The 22263-nt window shown below is 45.5% G+C and overlaps 1 protein-coding gene across 1 annotated transcript in view; it reads left to right on the top strand.

Annotated features, from left to right (window-relative positions):
- Positions 1–11872, top strand: part of VSIG1 (V-set and immunoglobulin domain containing 1) — a 34605-nt gene extending 22733 nt beyond the window's left edge. The window contains 5 exon segments of the mRNA XM_060137288.1: positions 347–545; positions 6321–6476; positions 6869–6988; positions 10496–10643; positions 11406–11872. Coding sequence (XP_059993271.1) covers positions 347–545; positions 6321–6476; positions 6869–6988; positions 10496–10643; positions 11406–11691 — 909 coding nt within the window. The 3' untranslated portion in view covers positions 11692–11872.
- The last annotated feature ends 10391 nt before the right edge of the window (positions 11873–22263 follow it).

Raw genomic sequence — 22263 nt, 5'->3', positions numbered from 1 at the left:
GCATCTTGATCTGTTAGCCTAAGCTTAGGAGTTGAATTCTGTCAGCTCCAGGTGCCTACTGTCTATAAGATATGCATATCTCCCTGCCCTGATGACATCACAGAGCTGCTTTGAGCACAAATGAGGTCGTGGCTGTGCAATGCTGTGAGAAAGCTAAAGTGTCCCACTGAGCTGAGAAACTTTTGCCACAGGGACCTGTTCCTTACCGGGGGTGGGGGTGGGGGGATACTGCTTCCTTTTTTCATTCAATGTCAAAGTAGGTAACATTGGATAGGGGGAACTTCCACGTAGCTTACCCTAGCCCCGGACACTGTCCAGTTCTCATTTCTGTCATTTTCTGTCCTAGATTTACTATTCTGAAGGTGGACAAGCTACAGCCATCGGGCAATTTAAAGATCGCATTGTAGGGTCCAATGCTCCAGGTAACGCATCCATCACTATTGCACGTATGCAACCAGCAGATAGTGGCATCTACGTCTGCGATGTTAACAACCCCCCTGACTTTTTCGGCAAAAATCAAGGCACCCTCAACGTCAGTGTGTTAGGTATGGACAATTTTTTCTGCTTTTTCTCTTCTTGCAGCAACTTAGGAATTGAATGAGCTAGGGCAGTGAGTTATTGGTACCAATTAAGCCCCAGGGTAAATATCCTCCCTGCTCCTTTTATTATCGGGAAAAACAAGACACACCACAAACCCAACCCACAGAGTAACACTGAGAAATCACTCATACAACATGTTGAAACAATTGTCAAACCAAAAGGGCTGCCAACATGACAGGTAGCAATAGATGACCACTTCCTGGATCCCTATCTCTGAAGGATGCGATGAGAACAGATGGGAAAATGCACAGTCCCACTATATGATCACTAGCAACTCTTTCCGAGGGAACCTCCAATTAGGGCCAGTCCTACCTGGGGGAAACAACTGTCAATTTGTTACCTCTCCAAAGCCAGCCACAATTCCCACCATTAAATCATTCTGTGACATAAAGGCAGATGGATCCCTTTCTAAAATATTAATGCTATTTGGAAAAAAAGAAAGAGTTGAGAATTAATTTATTTATACACAGATATTCAGTATGTGACATGGGGCCAGTCATATCTGCTCTTAAATGAATTTGGAGTGGTTCATTTATGCAGCATTTATTGAGTGCCTGCTTTGTGCCAGGAGCCAGGATGGAGGCGTGGTTTCTGCTCCTGGGGAAGTTCACAATTTTGGTGATTCTTAGGGATCCTTCCAGTCTCTGTCTGAGAGGACAATGGGAGTTTTGCCCCTGTCTGTATGCCTAGCAGGTCCTGTCTGCAGGCCTTCAGATGTACTGAAGGGAGGGATGAAAGGGCTGTCAACCTTCGCCAACTAACCAGTTGAGCTAAGGGCTCTCCCACTTCTAAGTAACCCGAATGGAGCTTATCTAGCCGTTGCTGCTCTTGAGCTGTGTATATCCATCGCGGGAAAGGAGGAACTAGATCAAATCAGTGACTTGATAATTGAGTAGCTTTGAAAAGCCGCAGTTGGTAACAAGGTGCACACCCCAGGAGGACTGCCCAGAACTGTCTGAGCTTGCTGCCCAGGTGATGCCTAAAAAGAACCAGCTATTTACTGTGAGGTTTGCCACTGCATCTACCCACCTGGAAAAGAAGAAAAGGTAATCAAGAGCTGATTTCTAGGAACGGGATGACTCTATCATGTTTTTATTTTGCTGTACCCTGTGCTAGGCTTTGGGGTAAAGGGGATGACAAGAGAAGTATACACAAGCCCTTTCCTGGGAGAGTTGATGTTCCAGTGTGGAATAGATGCTAGCACATCAGGCTGGGAGTCAGAAGACCTAGGTTCTAGCTCTTACTCTGCTACTCAGTGGCCTCAGACAAGTCAGTCCACCTTTCTCTGGCCATTTTGAAATGGGGTTGAAATTCCTGCCCTGTCATATTATCGTTATGAGAATCAAATGATATGCTGGAGATTCAGTGTTCATAGAATTTGAGGGATTAGTCCTCTAATGTTTTTCTCTTACTCCCTGGCTCTGGGTTGTCCTGACCAGAAACAACCTAAAGAAGCCAAGCCTCTTTTTCTCTGAACTTGGAAATAGCCCTGAGGTAAAGTTAGGGTGGTTAATATTCTTAAAGTTCAGAGAGTCCCCAATCAACTTCCATAAGAAGTTGAGGGTCATTTCCTCTCTAAGTTGTTTTTTCCCATGCGTCTTTGGGTCAGTTGTTCTTGCAATGACTGTGCCATGACTTTTCCTTAAGCATCCAGTATCCAGGCAAGATAAGAGACAGAAGGCTCTGTGGATTTCTTTGTTTGGGAACTCTCAAAATCCTATTTTTATTAATTAGGCTAAGAACAAAGGCATTCCACAAATTTATGCTTTCTGGAAATTTTGAGACTGATATTTCCTCTAAAAATTGCAGAGGCTGCTTGCAGTTCTCAAATTCTATTGCACATGAGTGCCTGTTCTGCTTGCCCTGACTGAGGGGTGGGGCATGGTAGCGGCAAGTGTGTAAGGGAGACCAACTGAGGAGAAAGGTATTGATATTTCCTTAAATATTGCTCTTCCTAGCAATGCATCTTTCGGAGACTTTTCATAACCCAGTGGTAGACCTAGATCCCATGCATTCACTCATTTATGCATAAATTCATTCGGCAAACCCTGAACACATGTTCAGTTACCATGGTAGGCAATGGAGATGGAAAGATGTCAAAGTTCAGCTCCCAGCCCTCCTAAACTTCAAAGTCTAGTGGGGGAGGCAGATATATAACATAAGCTTACAGTGGAGGGAGGAGAGGAGAGCTGGGAGATCACAGGGGAAAGGGCATAAAGCCGTGCAGGGGGAACTGGAGAAGGCTTCCTGGAGAAAGTGACTTCTGCATTGAATGTTGAAGGATATGCAAGAGCGTGTCAGGCAGAAGAGGGGCTGAGGTGGCAGGGCACGATTTAGGTGAAGGAAACAGCAATGCACAAAGGCCCAGGTGGTTTGGACGACCATTCAATTGAGAGACTTCCATTAGGTATGATAGCCTTAGAAAATGAATCTCTGAAAAATACCCAGCAGAAGTTTGAATAATTATTTTGTATGCACTTGGAAGGAGCATCATCTTCCCTCTGCAATTTGGCACATAAAAAGAAAATGATGAATTTAGAGAAGGTTTGAGAACACAGTGAAGCATTTTCATTAATTTTCTGAGGTGAGCCTCTTCTTCCCATCCCAATTCTGTAGAAAGCAATAAAGCTAAATGGTAGATCAGTGGCTTTGCCAGTAAAACATCCAAGTTCTGTCGGGGACTTTAACTGGATGAAATGTCAATTCAATACTGAATCAGTAGTCTTAGAAAATATATGGATTTGGGATGTGGTTCAAAGTGATTTACTAAGTGTTTGGTTAATAAAAAATAAAGAAAAATGTGTTCAGCAAAATAGAAAAATGCCTATCTGGGTTTGATTCTGGGCTCAAGAAATGAATGCAAGTAATTCCAGGGTTTTGTCCATAATTAGTTCAAGTCCTGGGGTCTGGCTTCGTGATGAAGCACCCCCATTTAATTTTCGGTTCAGATTATTCTATTCCACTTATAGTGGAATAAAATCACCATGTTTTTAAAAAAGGCAATATCTAAATCTAGTGATAGGTGCACTGGATTTCTGGTTAAATAGCCTAGTTTATTTAGGGTAGGCAAATCCAAGGAGTTATCTCCATCTGAGGAAATCAACAGTAAGAAAGAATAAAGAGGGACTTCCCTGGTGGCACAGCGGTTAAGAATTTGCCTGCCAATGCAGGGGACATGGGTTCGATCCCTGGTCCAGGAAGATCCCACATGCTGCGGAGCAACTAAGCCCATGTGCCACAACTACTGGGCCTGCGCTCTAGAGCCCGTGAGCCACAACTACTGAAGCCCATGTGCCTAGAGCCCGTGCTCCGCAACAAGAGAAGCCACCACAGTGAAAAGCCCATGCATCGCGATGCAGAGTAGCCCCTGCTTGCTGCAACTAGAGAAAGCCTGCGCGCAGCAATGAAAACCCCATGCAGCCAAAAATAAATAAATAAATTTATTTAAAAAAAGAAAGAATAAAGAGCTAAACAGAAAAATACTTCTTTTAATTAAAAGACACCTGTTTAAAAGAAGGGATGGCACAACAGACAATTGGCTTAAAAAGGTATGGTACATATACACAATGGAATATTACTAAGCCATAAAAAAGAATGGAATACTGCTGGTTGCAGCAGAATGGAAAGACCTAGAGAATATTATGCTTAGTGAAATAAGTCCAACAGAGAAAGACAAATACTGGATATCATTTATACGTGGAATCTAAAAAATAATACAAATGAATGTATATGCAGAACAGACTCACAGACATAGAAAACAAACTAGTGGCTATCAGAGGGAAGAGGGAAGGGGAGGGACAGATTAGGGGTGTGGGATTAACAGATACAAACTATTATATATATAATAGATAAGCAACAAGGACATACTGTATAGCACAGGGAATTATACCCATTATCATAACCTATAATGGAGCATAATCTGCAAAAATACTGAATTGCTATGCTGTACATCTGAAACTATAACAGAATATCACAAATCAGTACACTTCTGTTAAAAGACAAGAAGGGATTGTGAAATTTTCAAAGAACTATAGCTATATCCATCTGTTTTCCTGCTCACACGTACAGTGGGTTAGAGTCTGAGATTGGAAGATTATCAGTGGCAAGGTCGGAAATGTGGCAGCAGGAGTTCATTCCTGCCTGTGGCCAACAGCAATTCCTCGTGTATGATACTATATACATTATTTTATTTATATAAATACAATATATTTGGATTAGCTGGAGGCCAGGTAATCTCTTGTTCACATTTTACAGATGAATCAACTGAGGTTTGGCTATGTTAGGTTACTTGCCTAAATACGTCTAGGGTAAAGCTGTGGAGCAGTGTTCGGTGTGGATCCAGAGCTGTGCTCTTAACTGCTGCCTCCCAAGTAAGAGCCAGAGAGCTGGGCATCCTGGAGCATTTAGGGTCTAACTAGCCGAAGGCAGAGAATCTATGCCTTTGGAGTGTTTTATATCCGAATTAAGGAAGGTGAATTGGAAAGTATCGATTCAGATCCTTGTCTATAAGTCAGACTGAGGATAGAATAAGCTGTGAGCAGTAAGATAAGTGAGGAGAATCAGATTCTCAGCTTCCCACAGGAGTTCCCCATACGCAGATGAAACTCAGTATATCCCAAACTGACCTCATCATCGCCCCTTCCTCCTCCTCACTACTTCCCCGAAAACCTGCTACTCACCCTAACCCTCACCCTCACCCTCACCCTAACCCTAACCCTGTATTTATCTCAGGGGATGGCAAGATCATGTACCCAGCTGTCAAATCAGGAACCTGGGATTAATCACTGAGCCCATCCTCTTCCTCATGCCACAGATCCAGCTGGTCCTCAAGCCCTCTCGACTTCTTAATACGGCTTGAATCTGTCTCCTCCTGTCTCTTGGCTCAGGAAGCCCTGGAGTCAGAGCAATTCATCTAAAACGTTAGAATGATCATCATCCCTCCCCTGCTTAAATTCCTTCTGTGGTCCTGCTGCTCTCGGTATAAAATACATGAAACACGAAGCCCCCTAATCTATGGCCTCACTGCTCTCTAGCCTAATCTCTTACCACTCCCCCACCCTACTTCAGAACTGTGTCGAGTCACTTTTGAATCTCTGGTGCCTAGTCCAGTGCTGGGCACACAGAAGGCACTCAAGTAAGTGCTTGTGGCATGAAGGATGAATCAAGATTTCAGTGCCCGGTAGCACACCCCTCCCCCGCAACGGGTTTCCCCTCCCGATGAGGGACACGGGCAAATTCAAACCCTCTATTTTGTGTCACCCCCAGAAGAATAAATGCCAAAAAATGACTCACAAAGGAAAAATATGGCATTAATAAAACAATGTTTTAAAAAGAATAAGTAACCAGTTATCTCAAAGTATTTAAGGGTTCTGTTTTCCTTTAAGACTGTGCTTCCAAAGTATAAACTATGTTCCTAGTTGTTTTGTAATAAAGGCATATTTTAAGGCACAATGCAGAAATTCATGGTTATGAATCTGGGGAGCAGGCAGATAGAATGGATGCTATTAGAATATTAATGGCCCAGTGACAGAAGGTCTTTGTACCTGAAGTGCTCTACTCCCACCTGGTGGTACAGCTAGAAAACTGTCAAAATAAGTTTTTAAAGATTAAAAACAAATAAGTATACATACTCTACAAAAGGAAAGTGAGGAAGTGACTAAAATTGGTACAGACTGCCATTCGTCATGCAGGATTTTTTACTCTTTGTCATTGCCTTACAGTCAAACCTTCTAAGCCCTTTTGCAGCATCCAAGGAATACCAGAAACTGGCCATCCTGTATCTCTTACTTGCCTCTCTGTGCTTGGAACACCTTCCCCGGTGTACTACTGGTATAAACTTGAAGGAAGAGACATCGTCCCAGTGAAAGAAACCTTCAGTGAGTATCGCCCTCTGCTGCCCCTGGCAAGGCCTGGTGTGTGGGCTTGGTCGACAGCATGTGTGTGTGACTGGATGTTGTCCTTAGAGCACAGTCTTCGAGTTTTCTGGGAGGAGAATGTACAAAGAATGTCAATCTCTCATCAAGATGGCTGTCCTCTGGTCTTCTCCCCAACTTCTAGAAACCAAGACCATTTTTGGCTCGCAGGTGGTGGGTATGGAGAAAATAGGCATCGTCCCAGATGGGAGTCTCCAGGGGTCTAGTTGGACCCTGGACATCTCAAGAAAGAGAGGCCAATGTGAGGAAGTGGGTGGGCATTGAATGATCTGCTACATTCACATGATCTCTACCCACATAAGAGATTTCAAAATGCTATTTCCTGGTTTTGACAGACCCAGCCACCGGGATTTTGTTTATTGGAAATCTGACCAATTTTGTACAAGGTTATTACCAGTGCACCGCTATCAACAACCTTGGCAATAGTTCCTGTGAAATTGACCTAACTTCATCACGTGAGTTGATCATATAACTTTAACAGTTTCTCCTTAAGTCAAGTATGCTGGGCCTGCCAATCAAGTAAATTAATTAGAATCCCTGGTTAGTCCTTCCTGACTGGAGACTTTGGTGCTTTATTTATAGGTTGACATGGTGGATGACCATCCTAATATCTAATGCTTACATAATACTTAATATATGCCACATGCTGCTTCAAATTGTTTACAAAAATTAATTTGCTTAACCCTCACGAAATCTCCAGAAAGTAAAACAACAGCCTCATTCATAGTACAAGGCTGAATTTTCTTTGTGATGCTGTTGGTAGATCCAGGTGAAGCTACAGCAATCTGCGTCAAACATGGAGCTCACAAACTTTCCAGTTATTAACTAATTTGCTGAAATCTGCCTCTAATAATAATAGTAATAACGACACTTGCACCTACATTCAGAGCAGCTACTATCGCGGAGCACAAACTATGTGCCGGACGCTTGGCCGCGTGCTGTGAGCATTATCCCGCTCAGTCCTACAATCACTCCGTCTAGGAGGCAGAATATACTGTTAAGCTTCACTTTACTGAAAAGGAAACTAAAGCTCAGGGAGGTAAGTGACTTGCTCAGGGTCATTCAGTTTGTAACTGGCAGAGTCACAATGCCTCTAAACCTCAACCTTCCAGTTCAAACGTGCCTAGTTACTAAGCATAGACTTGAGGGCCTGAGATTGTCAAATTGGGCCAGTTAGGGGGCAAGTTCTCACAAGGGATACCTTGCTACACCTCTCAAGGATCACTTCATTACATTTCAGATCCTGTCATTTATTCATTTTTTCAAACTTCCTTTGAATCTGTGATTTTAATATATACCATATCCAGGGGGCCCAGTTCCATTGGATTATTATTCTCCTATGAAGCTGGGCTTTCTTCCTTTTATTTGTCCGGAATCAGACATTTTCCAACTCCAGTTTGCTCCTTCATTTTCGTATCACTTTCAGCCATTTTTTAAACATCTTTATTGGAGTATAACTGCTTTACAATGTTGTGTTAGTTTCTGCTGTATAACAAAGTGAATCAGCTATACATATACATATGCCCCCATATCTCTTGCGTCTCCCTCCCCCCCACCCTCCCTATCCCACCCTCCCTATCCCACCCCTCTAGGTGGTCACAAAGCACCGAGCTGATCTCCCTGTGCTATGCGGCTGCTTCCCACTAGCTATCTATTTTACGTTTGGTAGTGTATATATGTCCATGCCACTCTCTCAGTTTGTCCCAGCTTACCCTTCCCCCTCCCCATATCCTCAGGTCCATTCTCTACGTCTGCGTCTTTATTCCTGTCCTGCCCCTAGGTTCTTCAGAACCTGTTTTTTTTTTTTTTTTTAGATTCCATATATATGTGTTAGCATACGGTATTTGTTGTTCTCTTTCTGACTTACTTCACTCTGTATGACAGACTCTAGGTCCATCCACCTCACTACAAATGATTCAATTTCGTTTCTTTTTATGGCTGGAAACGTCATCTTTTTGTGTGTCCTTTTTTGTGGTCCCATTCTGTCCCTGCTCCCTTGATCATTTCTGCTGTTTTTCTCCATATCTTCCCCAATCTCTTTTTGCCTTTCTAGAGGTAGAGTCATATTGCAGATATAGAGACTCCTCAGATTTGTACTTGAGCCTTGCTTCCTTTTGAATCCTCTTTTCAATGATGTCTAGCATTTGGCTTCCTTCCTGCCTTCCTGCCTTCTTGGCTTCCTGCCTCCCTCCTTCCCTCCATCCCTCCCTTCCTCAAACCTTCATTGACTATCTACTGTATGTCAGGGAATGTCCTAGGCGATGGAGATTCAGACATTAATAAGATATATGTCTTACACTCAAGGAGCTCACAGATTAGCTAGAGGCACAAACACTAAAATTTGTTAAATGTTATAACAGAGGTCTGCACAGGGTCTATAGGATGCCAAAGAAGAAACAACTAATTATGATTACAGAACCAGGGCCAGCTTTACCAATGAAGTGCTATTTGAGATGGAGCTTGCAAAGCCTGTTTCTTTAAAATTAGGATGAGGGTAAAAGGAGGTTGAAGGATGACAGCAGAGCAGCAGGCTTAGGAGGGCAACCAGTCGACGCTCAGGGAGGAAGGTGGAGGACTCCAGAAGGGATGTCTCCAAGGGAGGAAACAACAACAACATAAGAAACTGATAGATTAGCTGATGTGTTTGAACTACCGAAAAGACTTCTGCTAGAAATTTTGGGGATTAGTAATAATACATTAAAAAACCCATAAATCCCCAAATGAGGCAATTATTAACCTTGGGGAAATTTTTAAAATGTTGTACAAGAAAGAGTCATACTATGTTCTGCAGCTGTGAACAATATTTACATGGTCATAATACTGCAAACATTGATTTAACGATACCTTATGTTATATTAGGAGAATATGGCGGGATGTGAGGGGAGTGGTGTAAGAGTTAAATCTTCAACCTCCAGAGTAGGAAGCCAATAGAAAATGACAAAATTTGGAAAAGGCAGAACATATTAGAACAAGTGTAATAGAAACATGGGGGCAAATTCCTCTTGTGAATGGGACTTAGAGATGGGAAGGAGTGGAGAAAGGAACTGCTGATTTTTTTTGTTGTTGTTAGAAGCCTAGTAGAACTGTTTGACTTTCTAAATGATGCACATGTATTCCTTTAATCATAGAAAGTTAAAAGAATGATCAGGCAACCCAACTAGCCTTTCATCTCAGAGTATAAGATATTCATCCTTGCTTGAAGGGAGGCCGATGGGGATGGGCCCACCTGGAATCCAGACATGGTCTCTTGGGGACAATACCTCAGTGCTTGAAGGTCTGGCGCTCAGCTGGATCATTTCACACTCATTAAGTTTTTCCATAGACTGATCTAATAAACCAGATGCTTGTTTATGGAAATGGGCATATCCCTTCCCAGTGGCCAGAATGCATGAGGCTCTTTGGTGAGCATGGAATCTATGGAAGAGAAGGTTTTTAGGGAACTACTTCACGCATGCTTTGGGAAAGCCTGGTGAAATGTCCCTGCCTGTAACAGACGTCATTTCTCTGGTGACCGGATTGCAGCTCCATCGTGTCTCTCTCACTGCCCAAGCAAATGCACGGTGAAGACTTACTTCTCCAAACCGCATTTTTTAGTTCGGGGGGGCCGTGCCAGGGATCGAACCCACACCCCCGGCGGTGGAAGCGCAGAGTCCTAACCACTGGACCGCCAGGGAAGTCTGAAACCGCATTTCTAAAGCGACCCCACCTCCCCCAAGTTGGCATATTCTTTTCTCTTTATGTGTGTAAATGTGAATGGGAAGGCTACATAGTCAAGCCAGTCTACCTTTCTTCTCCCACTATGAGTCCAGCTGAAAGAGTTCTAAGGGTTTCCATGCTCTCAGCCTATACAAGGCACCTTCCCACTATATGAATGCCCTGGATATTCCCCACCGGTCACGAATGCACATGGATGAGGCAGACACTATGCTCCACTTTACTAACCAGCTGCTTGTGTCCTCCAGATCCAGAAGTTGGAATCATTGTCGGGGCCGTGGTGGGTACCCTAATAGGTGCTGCCATTATCTTCTCTGTGGTGTGCTTCGCGAGGAACAAGGCAAAAGAGAAGGGGAAGAAAAGGAAGAGAAATTCTAAACCCACCACAGAACTCCAGTAAGACCTTACTTTGTTGCCTTTACTTGAATAGACATTTCTCAGGCCTGTCTCTTTCAGTCAGCTCTTCCTAAGCACTCCTTTTAGCATAAGATATAGAGGCATCTTTCTGCTCACCCTCACTGCTTTTATAAAAGAATGGTGATGGCTATCATGTACTGAGCGCTGCGTACCAGACTCTGTGCTAAGCATTTTATGTGTATCAACTCATTTAACTGCCACGACAATCCTTTTAGGGTTAAGAAAATGTTTTAATATATTAATATACTTGTCCTTCTACCACGAGTGACAAAATGTAACTTTTAATGTTTATTTTATGGAACAAGGGGCCCATGGAAGCAAAAGTGCTGAGGGCCCAGGCTCTTGACCACTTTGTTATTTCTTATCAAATGTTATTTCTTATCCATTTCTGTGCTTCCACAACCAAGTGCCAAGCATTGTGCTAGATGGAGTGGGTGCTAGATATGCACCAGAGCCATGAATTTGGCCAAAGACCTTATTAGAACTTTAGACCCTTTCAACCTCATAAGTTTTCTCACCTCTTAAACACTGGTTTGTCTTTCTTGAACTCTCATTATATTGTTGAGACCTAACCTTTCTGCACTCCAAATGGAGACCCGTGGTCTGACAGTGAGTCAGACTATCAGAAATCACAGAGGTCCTGAACAGATTGGGACCTATGGTCACGGAGGCTACAGAGCCTATGGCTCCATGTGAGATGTCAAACCCTAACTTGTTCTTCCCTGGGCCTTCTTCCTGCAGACCAATGACAAATGTAAACCAAAGTGCAGAGTGTGAGACAATACCAGATGAAGATATCATCCAAATAGAAGCAACTCTGCCACCTTCCATCCATGAGGCTGAGCCTAATACCACCCTGGGGCCAGGTGGCAAGCCTCTCCCCGAGCCTGAGCCTGCCTTGCAGCCTGCCCTGGAGCTGGTCTCAGCGCCTGAGCTTGAGATCAAGCTGGAGCCACAGCAGGAACCGGAGCCCTCGATTGTAGCTGAGCCCTTCTGTGATAAGGGAGAGGGGGTGATTAAGACATAGGCCCGTGGCCTGAGTAGTGTTCATCACTAAGGAACCCATTACTGGCGTTTGGGATTCAGTTGACCTAACTAACCCACAACCTCCCTCCATTCTGACCAACCCTCCTCTAACAAGGTGCTCCTACCATCAATCCAAAGCAGACAGGTCAAGATAACTACTAAATAAATGCAAGGGTTCCTGCATTACCAGCATAGAGTACTTACAATTTGACTAACATGTAAACGCAACTAATTAAATGACAAATGATTTTGAACTCAGTTGAAGGTGTTTTACAACATGTGTGTCTTATTTCAGACAATCTTACTTCTCTATTTTTAGCTACTCTTTGAGATTCCACATGCACACATGACAAGGTGGCATTAACTGGATTCATTATTATTTCTAGGATTTGTTGTTGACAGAGCTTCCCTATTCATTTTCACATTGACCACTAAGAAAAGAATTCACCAGCATTATCTCATAGATTGGAAAAAAATTCCTTAAAATTCCAGAGGGAAATAAAGGGTACATATTAATTGGTACATAGCATTTAACACTAGGTCTTAAAATTAATGCTTCATTTATCATATTAGATTTCCCAAAGAACCACCGGCTATCCAATATCTGAGCACAGCAAAATTTTAAAATAACCCAATTTTTAAATGCAAAATAACGTACAGGCAAACAATTCCAAATACACTTTTCCTGCAATGAATACAAAATATTGATACTACAGGTGATGTACAATTTAGCTTTGCATGAGCTATTATGTTGTCACACTGTCTGATGCTATCTACTTTGGAAGGGCCAGACTAGGAAACTGTTCTAAATGAACACTTAAGATCTATTTTGGATAATCGGAACTAATTAATCTATTTTACTGTTGGGATATTTCACATTAATAAAGAGATATCAATCTTGTATACATGCTTAATATTAACTAAAATGCATTGATATCACCTCTTCACCTGTTAAAAAGCTTTTCTATTGATCATTTTTTACCCACATCTCACTTTGAAGAAATTTACCGGTAGACTTTTTCATCTGTGTAATCAATCAGATTTTAAATCTTATTTTAAGGTTCAATAAGTAATACTCAATAAAAATCTTATTTTAATGATCCTAAGGTAAATCTTTTATTAATAATTTTATTGATATATACATTATGTACAATAAACTGCACCTATTTCAAGTGTAAAATTTGATGAGTTTTGACAGATGTATACACCCATGAAACCACCGTGATAATCTAAATGGAGCATTTCCATCATCCCAAAGTGTTTCCTGTGTCCCTTTGTGCAATCCCACCATCACCCTGGACCCAGGCAACCACTGATTTGTTTTCCATCCTTAGAGATTAGCTTTGCCTTTTCTTGACCTTCATATAAATAGGACCATACAGTATGCACTTTTTTGTGTCTGACTTCCTTCTAAGTGAAGTCTTTTTTTAAAAAAATTTTTATTTATTTTATTTTATATTTTATTTTTGGCTGTGTTGGGTCTCTTGCCGTGCGCGGGCTTTCTCTAGTTGCGGTGAGCCGGGGCTACTCTTCGTTGCGGTGTGCGGGCTTCTCATTGTTGTGGTTTCTCTTGTTGCGGAGCACGGGCTCTAGGCGCGCAGGCTTCAGTAGTTGTGGCACGTGGGCTCAGTAGTTGTGGCTTGCGGGCTCTAGAGCTCAGGCTCAGTAGTTGTGGCGCATGGGCTTAGTTGCTCCGCGGCATGTGGGACCTTCCCAGGCCAGGGCTCGAACCCGTGTCCCTTGCATTGGCAGGCGGATTCTTAACCACTGTGCCACCGGGGAAGCCCCTAAGTGAAGTCTTTTAAAATAATGAATCTCTAACTTATCACATTCAGATTTTCATGTAGAGGAAACTGTGAAACCATTTGTATATAGATCATACCTATACACTAATTGAGGTAGAGTCTTAGAAGGTTTTAGGGTAGATTGAAATTAAAATTAATATTACGCTTGTCCAGAGTCATGGAGAGAAGAGATAGCAAGTTTTTACTTATGCATTTTCCTTGATGTGTTAATTTTCAGCCAATCGCAGGGATTTTTGAAGCATCTGTAATTCCATTCAGACCAAATATAATATTATGACATACGGTGTCTGATGGGTTCAGGAAGCAAAATGATGAAGGTCTTAAGAATGATCTAACATTTACAGCTTAAAAATTTCAATTACCAGAATGCCAAAGTAGCTGGAATTCACCTTCCCTTCTACTCTTATGACAGAGGTAAATCGCAAGAGACTAAAAATATGTAATAGTCAACACCACCCTCAAATTTCTGCTGAATTGGTGCTGAACAGGAAGGCAGGCACTCTTGGTGGTCTTATAGAGCTCTGCTCTTATTAGCACTGTTCTGATCAAAATGCCGATAAATAGTTGGATTAGTGGTTTTTAACCTTTTTTGAGGCCATGGATCACTTTGAGAATATACTGAAAACTCTGGACCCCTCTCCTTAGAAAAATGCTTATACACACAAAATGTCAAGTACAGTTTTAGATAAATTACAGACTCCCTGAATCCAAGAATAAGAACTAGTGAATTAGATAAAAACACAGAAGGTACACTTAATAAATCATGCATCCTGGGGTGCGTGGATACTCAAAATGATCTTGATAGTCTGGAAGGTGAGTTGAAATCAACATAATGAATTTGCCAGGAATGGAGGGTATGGTCCAGATTTAAGGATATAGAGTACATGTTGCCAATGCAGAAACCCTAGCTGGGCAAGGTTGGGAAGTAGGTGAGGTTAATCTGAAGTGGTATCTTTGGGTCTCTCCTTTCAGTTCCCTTCTTGGCCTTCTGGCATTATTTTCCAGACACCCAGGGTTGTCATGCACCTACTGGCTCAGTGACCCATTTGGATCTGAGTCCCTCAGGCAGGATTCATTGCTCAACCTATCTTTACCCTTGCCACCCTTTCAAAAGGTAGCTGTTCTGTGACCTGTTCTTGTCCAGTGAACATGATCTTTCATCATCCGGTGATGTCATTCCGGTTGATAATAAACTAGCTCTCTTAGGAAAATTTATCTTTTAAGAGGGGACTCTAAAATTTTTTTTTTTTATTTTTGGCTGCATTGGGTCTTCGTTGCTGTGTGCGGGCTTTCTCTAAGTTGCAGTGTGCAGGGGCTACTCTTCGTTATGGTGTGCGGGCTTCTCACAGCAGTGGCTTCTCTTGTTGCAGAGCACGGGCTCTAGGCACATGGGCTTCAGTTGTGGCATGTGGGCTCAGTAGTTGTGGCTCGCGGGCTCTAGAGTGCAGGCTCAGTAGTTGTGGTGCACATGCTTAGTTGCTCCACGGCATGTGGGATCTTCCCGGACCAGGGATCGAACCCGTGTGCCCTGCATCGGCAGGCGGATTCTTAACCACTGCACCACCAGGGAAGTCCCTAAGAGGGGACTCTTGAAGACAGATAATTCTTTAATCCAACGATACTAAAAATGGTGGAATTTCAAGCACTGGAACAATCCAGAGGGGAGATATTCCTGAAGAAAGAAGCTTTCTCAGCCCCTCTCAAATCAAACCATGTGGGTTAGCATCTAACTACTCCACCTACTTATAAGGCCACTCTGGGTCAGTGCAACTTTTATCCCAGTCTCCTTAATTTTCTATTAGTACATCCATAATATACCATATATTTATGTTTGTGATGAATCCTGAGACTGTATAAAATACAGAATCATAACAAAATTGTGTTCACTAAATTTTACTTGGGCAGGAAAATGGACTCCTATGTTCAAGAGATTTCCAATAAGGGAACAAAAGAAAGTTTTTTTTTCCTGCTTAATCATCAGTGGATCAGAAGATAAGTAATGGAATAGGTCATTACCCAAATATTCTGATAGCTTAAGCTTCGACCAAATTGTTTCAGCTTAATTCTCATTCAGATAAGGTACCACCTGATTTATTTTGCTACAGGTAGTTAAAAGTTAAGTGGGTAGTGTAAGGCCAACTGGCCCGAGGCAGGGGAACACAATCAGATTCACAGGTTGCATCAGAACGAAATTCTCCTGACCACCCAGTTCCAGAAACTGCCCTGGAGACATTCCGGACCACCCAGTTCCAGGAACTGACCTGGGGACTTTGAAACCAGCCCAGCCTTCCCACCTTTCGAGGGGCAGGACTAACGGTCCCCCAGGATACCCGAAAAGACCACCAAATAAGGAATACCCTGCGCCCTCCCAGATTCACCACACCCCTTTCCCTTCTTCCCCTATAAAATCTTGCCCAACCCTCGCCCGGGCGCGACTTCTCTGGCCCCCTTTCTCTCGGACCAGTGAACCTCGCCCGGGAGTGCTCCCTAATAAAGCTCACTTGAAGCATTCCTCTGTTTCGTGGTGCCGTTTGTTTTTTTTTCTTTCTTTTATTTTTTTTCATTTTAACATCTTTATTGGAGTATAATTGCTTTACAATGGTATGTTAGTTTCAGCTTCACAACAAAATGAATCAGTTATATATATACATATGTTCCCATATCTCTTCCCGCTTGCATCTCCCTCCCTCCCACCCTCCCTATCCCACCCCTCCAGGCGGTCACAAAGCACCGAGCTGATCTCCCTGTGCTATGCGGCTGCTTCCCACTAGCTATCTACCTTACATTTGGTAGTGTATAAATGTCCATGCCTCTCTCTCGCTTTGTCACCGTTTACCCTTCACCCTCCCCATAGCCTCAAGTCCATTCTCTAGTAAGTCTGTGTCTTTATTCCTGTTTCACCCCTAGGTTTTTCATGACATTTTTTTTTCTTAAATTCCATATATATGTGTTAGCATACGGTATTTGGCTCTCTCTTTCTGACTTACTTCACTCTGTACGACAGACTCTAGGTCTATCCAGCTCATTACAAATAGCTCAATTTCGTTTCTTTTTATGGCTGAGTAATATTCCAGATGTGCCACATCTTCTTTATCCATTCATCCGATGATGGACACTTAGGTTGTTTCCATCTCTGGGCTATTGTAAATAGAGCTGCAATGAACATTTTGGTACATGACTCTTTTTGAATTATGGTTTTCTCAGGGTATATGCCCAGTAGTGGGATTGCTGGGTCATATGGTAGTTCTATTTGTAGTTTTTTAAGGAACCTCCATACTGTTCTCCACAGTGGCTGTATCAATTTACATTCCCACCAACAGTGTAAGAGGGTTCCCTTTTCTCCACACCCTCTCCAGCATTTATTGTTTCTAGATTTTTTGATGATGGCCATTCTGACTGGTGTGAGATGATATCTCATTGTAGTTTTGATTTGCATTTCTCTAATGATTAGTGATGTTGAGCATTCTTTCATGTGTTTGTTGGCACTCTGTATATCTTCTTTGGAGAAAGGTGCCGTTTGTTCAGATCCGACCTTACATTTGGTGCCGAAACCCGGGAGGGGTACCAAGCCCCGCGGGTTACCGCGCGGGCCGCTCCTCCCCTCCCCCAGGAGACAACCAGGGAACCTCTACTCATCCACACGATCCGGCAGAAAACGGGGTAAGCCCCCCTCCCTTGTTCCCTCCGACCCTCAGAGTCCCTGCCCACCGGACTCCCTGTCCTTAATCGCGGCCGCGTCAGGGATCCCTCCGTCCTCTCTCCGGGCCTCGGGCAACTGTGGAGACGTCCCAATCACCTGACCGCTCTCCGACCCGCCGGGCCTCGGGTGATTGTGGAGACGTCCCAATCTCCTGACCGCCCTCCGACCTGCCGTGAATTGGAGACTGAGACCAGGGACGCCTCTCTCCCTCTCCATTCACTCAGGGACAGACTGGGGGTCATGGGAACCTCACAATCGAAACCAGATCCTAAGACGCCCCTGGGGTGTCTCCTAGCCAATTTTACAGCCCTCGGCTTCTCCCAAGATCTCCGTCGCCGACGGCTTATTTTCTATTCCACTGTGGCTTGGCCACAATATCCTCTAGACAATCAATCCAAATGGCCTCCTGAAGGGACTTTCGATTTTAACATCCTCCGTGATCTAGATAATTACTGCCGCAGGACGGGCAAATGGTCCGAGGTCCCCTATGTTCAGGCCTTCTGGTATTTGCGCTCCCGCCCTTCCCTCTGCGTCGATTGTTCCACTTCCCAGATCCTTCTTGCCAAACAGACATCTCCTACATTCAAGCCCTTAATTTCCTTTGACGATGACCCCTCTCCACTAGCCGACCCATCCGAATCTCTCGCCTCTCCCCCCTCCAGAGCTCCTCTCCAACCTCCACCCTACCCTGAGGCGGTCTCTCCTCCTCCCGAACCCTCTCCGTCCCCTCCAACCGGTCCCCCGCCTCCCTAGACGGTTTCTCCTCCCACGCCCCTTGCTTCGCCAATTCGTGCACATACACGCTCTCACGACTCCCAAGATTCAAACCTCCTCTGCCCTCTGAGGGAGGTAGCAGGAGCGCAAGGATTAGTTAGAGTTCATGTTCCCTTTTCTCTCCAAGATCTCTCTCAAATAGAAAAGCGATTAGGCTCCTTTTCTGCCGACTCTTCCCTCTACATCAAAGAATTTCGCTCTCTCTCTCAAGCTTACGATCTAACCTGGCACGATATCTTTGTGATCCTATCTTCTACTCTGACCCCTGACGAGAGGGAAAGAATTCAAACTGCTGCCCGAAACCATGCAGATCAGGTTCACCTTACCGACAACTCCATGCCTGTCGGAGCGACTGCCGTGCCTGGCACCGATCCAGGCTGGACTTATCAGGATGGCCAAGATGGCCACCGTAACGCCACCTCATGATCCAATGCCTCCTGGCTGGCATGCAGGCTGCCGCTCATAAGGTAGTCAATTTTGAAAAACTAAAAGAGAGAACCCAAGAACCTAACGAAAATCCAGCTATCTTTCTCAATCGCCTTACGGAGGCCTTAACTCTCTACGCCCGGCTGGACCCCGACACCCCGGCAGGGGCAGCGGTCCTAGCCACCCATTTTATCACCCAATCAGCCCCGGACATCCGAAAGAAATTAAAACGGGCAGAAGATGGCCCTCAAACCCCTATTCGAGATCTGGTAAAGATGGCCTTTAAAGTCTACAATGGCCCTGAGGATTTGGCAGAATCCAGCCGACAGGCTCGGATGCACCAGAAGGTGGCCCTCCAAACCCAAGCTCTTGTAGCCGCCCTAAGGCCGGCCATCTCCCATGGATCACAGCATCCACGGGGTCCGCAAAAGGCAACCCTGCCGGGGGCCTGCTTCAAATGCGGAAAAGAAGGCCACTGGGCTCGCCACTGTCCCAATCCCCGACCTCCTTCTAAGCCCTGTCCCAGCTGCGGGCTCATGGGCCACTGGAAGAGTGACTGCCCTACGACTGACCCTCCCTCAGCGGCTCCACGCGGGGGGCAGGCCGACCCTGCGGCATTGCCACTCGAACTGCTGGGATCGGCTGACGACTGACAGCACCCGGACTCGAAGACCCCCCCTCACCGAGCCCAGGGTAACGCTACAGGGAGCGGGTAAGTCCATCTCATTTCTGGTGGACACGGGGGCTACCTATTCGGTCCTGCCTACTTATTCCGGGCCAGTTTCTCCTTCCCAGATCTCGGTCATGGGTATTGATGGCAAACCATCCTTCCCACTCCAGACCGGTCCACTCCCATGTCATATCGAAGGACTCCCTTTTACTCATTCCTTCTTAGTCATACCATCCTGCCCAGTTCCCTTGCTAGGCCGAGATGTCCTTTTCCACTTAGGGGCCTCCCTCCAGCTGGTCAGACTTGACCCTAAGGTCCCCTCCTCCCAACTCCTGCTTCCTCTTCTCGGCCTGTCTCTAGAACCCTCCCCCTCTTATCCCCCTCTTCCAATCACACCGAACCCAATCAATCCCCAAGTCTGGGATACTTCTAAGCCCATAATAGCAACACACCATTCCCCCGTTCTCATCCGCCTAAAGGACCCCTCCAAATTTCCATCAAGGCCCCAATTTCCCATCTCTGAGACTCACCTTAGGGGCCTACAACCTATTATCACCAGACTCCTAAACCAGGGACTCCTTATCCCCACTGACTCTCCCTGCAACACCCCCATCCTGCCTGTCCGCAAGGCCTCTGGGGATTATCGCCTGGTCCAGGACCTCCGAATAATCAATGAGGCCATAGTTCCTCTCCACCCAGTAGTACCAAACCCATACACCTTGCTCTCCCATGTCCCCCCCATCCACAGCCCACTTTACGGTTCTGGACCTCAAAGATGCCTTTTTCACTATCCCCCTACATCCCGACTCCTATTTCCTCTTCGCCTTTACCTGGACGGATCCGGATACTCATACTTCCAGTCAGCTCACCTGGACAGTCCTTCCCCAGGGCTTCCGCGACAGTCCTCGCCTCTTCGGTCGCTGGCACGGGACCTCACTTCCTGCTCCCTTACCCCCAGCACACTCCTTCAATATGCAGATGACCTCCGCCTTTGTAGCCCGTCTCTCAGCCTCTCAAGACAACACACTGCAGATCTCCTCAATTACCTTGGCTCTCGCGGTTATCGGGTCTCCCCAGCCAAGGCTCAGTTATCTGTATCTTCTGTAACCTACCTGGGGCTCCACCTTACCCCTACCACAAAAGGTCTAACAGCCGACCGCACCCGGATTATCCGTGAACTCCAGCCTCCGGAAACAGCGGAACAAATTCTCTCCTTTTTGGGCCTTATAGGATTTTTCCGACACTGGATCCCTAACTTTGCTCTCCTCGCTAAACCCTTATATCTAGCCGCTAAAGAACCCCCTCAAGGACCCCTCACCTCTCCTTCCGCCGCAGTTCGACAGGCCTTTCTCACCCTCCATAACGCTCTGATATCTTCTCCTCCCCTTTCTCTGCCCAACCCAAACCGACCTTTTCACCTTTTTGTGGATGAACGGGCCGGAATAGCCACTGGACTCCTTGCCCATCCTGTAGGGCCTTCCTACCGCCCCGTGGCTTACCTCTCCAAACAGCTAGACCCAACCATTTGGGGATGGCAACCATGCCTTCGGGCCCTAGCAGCGGCAGCCGAACTGACCAAACAAACACTCACACTGACTCTGGCCCACCCACTAACCGTGTTTTCCTCCCACCGGCTGGTCGACCTCCTAGGCCACAAGTCTCTCTCCCTCCTGGGCCCCTCCCGCATCCAGGAGTTCCAACTACTATTCATTGAAAACCCAGCTGTTTCTCTTGATCTCTCCCCTCGCCTGAACCCGGCTTCCCTCCTGCCTATCTCTGGCACTGGGGGTTTTCCATCCCATTCCTGCCCTCATGTCATAGAAGCCTTCAAACCACCAAGAGAGGGACTCTTTGACACCCCTCTTTCAAATCCGGACTGCAATCTCTTTGTCGACGGTAGTTCGATACTCGGTCCTGACGGGCGCTGACGGGCAGCCTACGCGGTGGTAACTATCTCAACTATTATCGAGGTTAACAGCCTCCCAGAAGGAACGACCTCCCAAAAGGCTGAACTAATCGCACTTACACGAGCCCTTAATCTTTCCAAAGACCAAAGGGTTAACGTCTACACAGATTCTAAATATGCCTTTCTCATTGCACACAGCCACTCAGCACTATGGAGGGAACGCGGATTTCTGACCACTAAGGGATCCCCAGTGGTCAACGCTTCCCTCATTGCAAAACTCCTGGAGGCCCTCCAGCTTCCTAAAGAAGTAGCAATTATCCATTGCAGGGGTCATCAACTCCCATCCAACCCAATAGCACAAGGTAACTCGAAGGCCGATTCCGTGGCCCGAGAGCTTACAAAAGGGGATCCTCCAGCTCCACTCCTATTTTTCACCAGTCCTACCCAACCCACATATACCCCGCATGAGGAAGCTCCCTTACTATCAAAAGGGGGACACAAAGACAACAAAGGATGGATTTTTATAGACAACAAAATTGCCCTACCTCTGGCCCAAGCAGCCAGCCTCCTATCAGACATCCATAAATCCTTACACATTGGTCCAAAAGCAATGTTCCGTGTTTTGGACCCCCTCTTTCATCTGCCAGGACTTAGAGAGCCCATCTCAAAGACTCACATGGCCTGCCAAATCTGCGCATCCGTCTCCCCACAAGGAGGCCTACGGCCCCGAATTCCTGCACACCAGGTGCGTGGACATCAGCCTGGTGAAGACTGGCAGATCGACTTTACCCATATGCCCCGCTGCAAACGCTTCCGATATCTGCTCACTCTCATTGACACCCTTTCAGGTTGGATCGAGGCCTATCCAACAATTCGAGAAACGGCAGACACAGTCGCCACCATCCTGCTTCAACACATCATCCCCCAATTTGGTCTGCCGGTCTCCATTCAGTCGGATAACGGACCCGCCTTTGTCTCTCAGGTGGTTCAACAGGTATCACAGGCTCTCCAGATCACCTGGAAACTCCACATCCCCTACCACCCCCAATCATCTGGTAAGGTTGAACGCGCCAAGGGGATCTTAAAAGACCACCTCACCAAACTGTCCCTTGAGGTCCGTGTCTCATGGCCCGACCTGCTTCCTCTAGCCCTTACCCGAATCCGAGCCTCACCTCGGACTCCAACTGGCCTCAGTCCATTTGAACTACTTTACGGCCGCCCTTTCCTCCTTCACAACCTACCAACCCAGAGTCCACCCCTAGCCTCCTACCTTCCCTACCTCTCCCTGCTTC

Source organism: Lagenorhynchus albirostris, chromosome X, assembly GCF_949774975.1.
Source record: "Lagenorhynchus albirostris chromosome X, mLagAlb1.1, whole genome shotgun sequence".
In the NCBI taxonomy this organism is placed as follows: domain Eukaryota; kingdom Metazoa; phylum Chordata; class Mammalia; order Artiodactyla; family Delphinidae; genus Lagenorhynchus; species Lagenorhynchus albirostris.
Note: the sequence above shows the minus strand (reverse complement) of the source record. Positions and strands in the feature narration are given on the sequence as shown.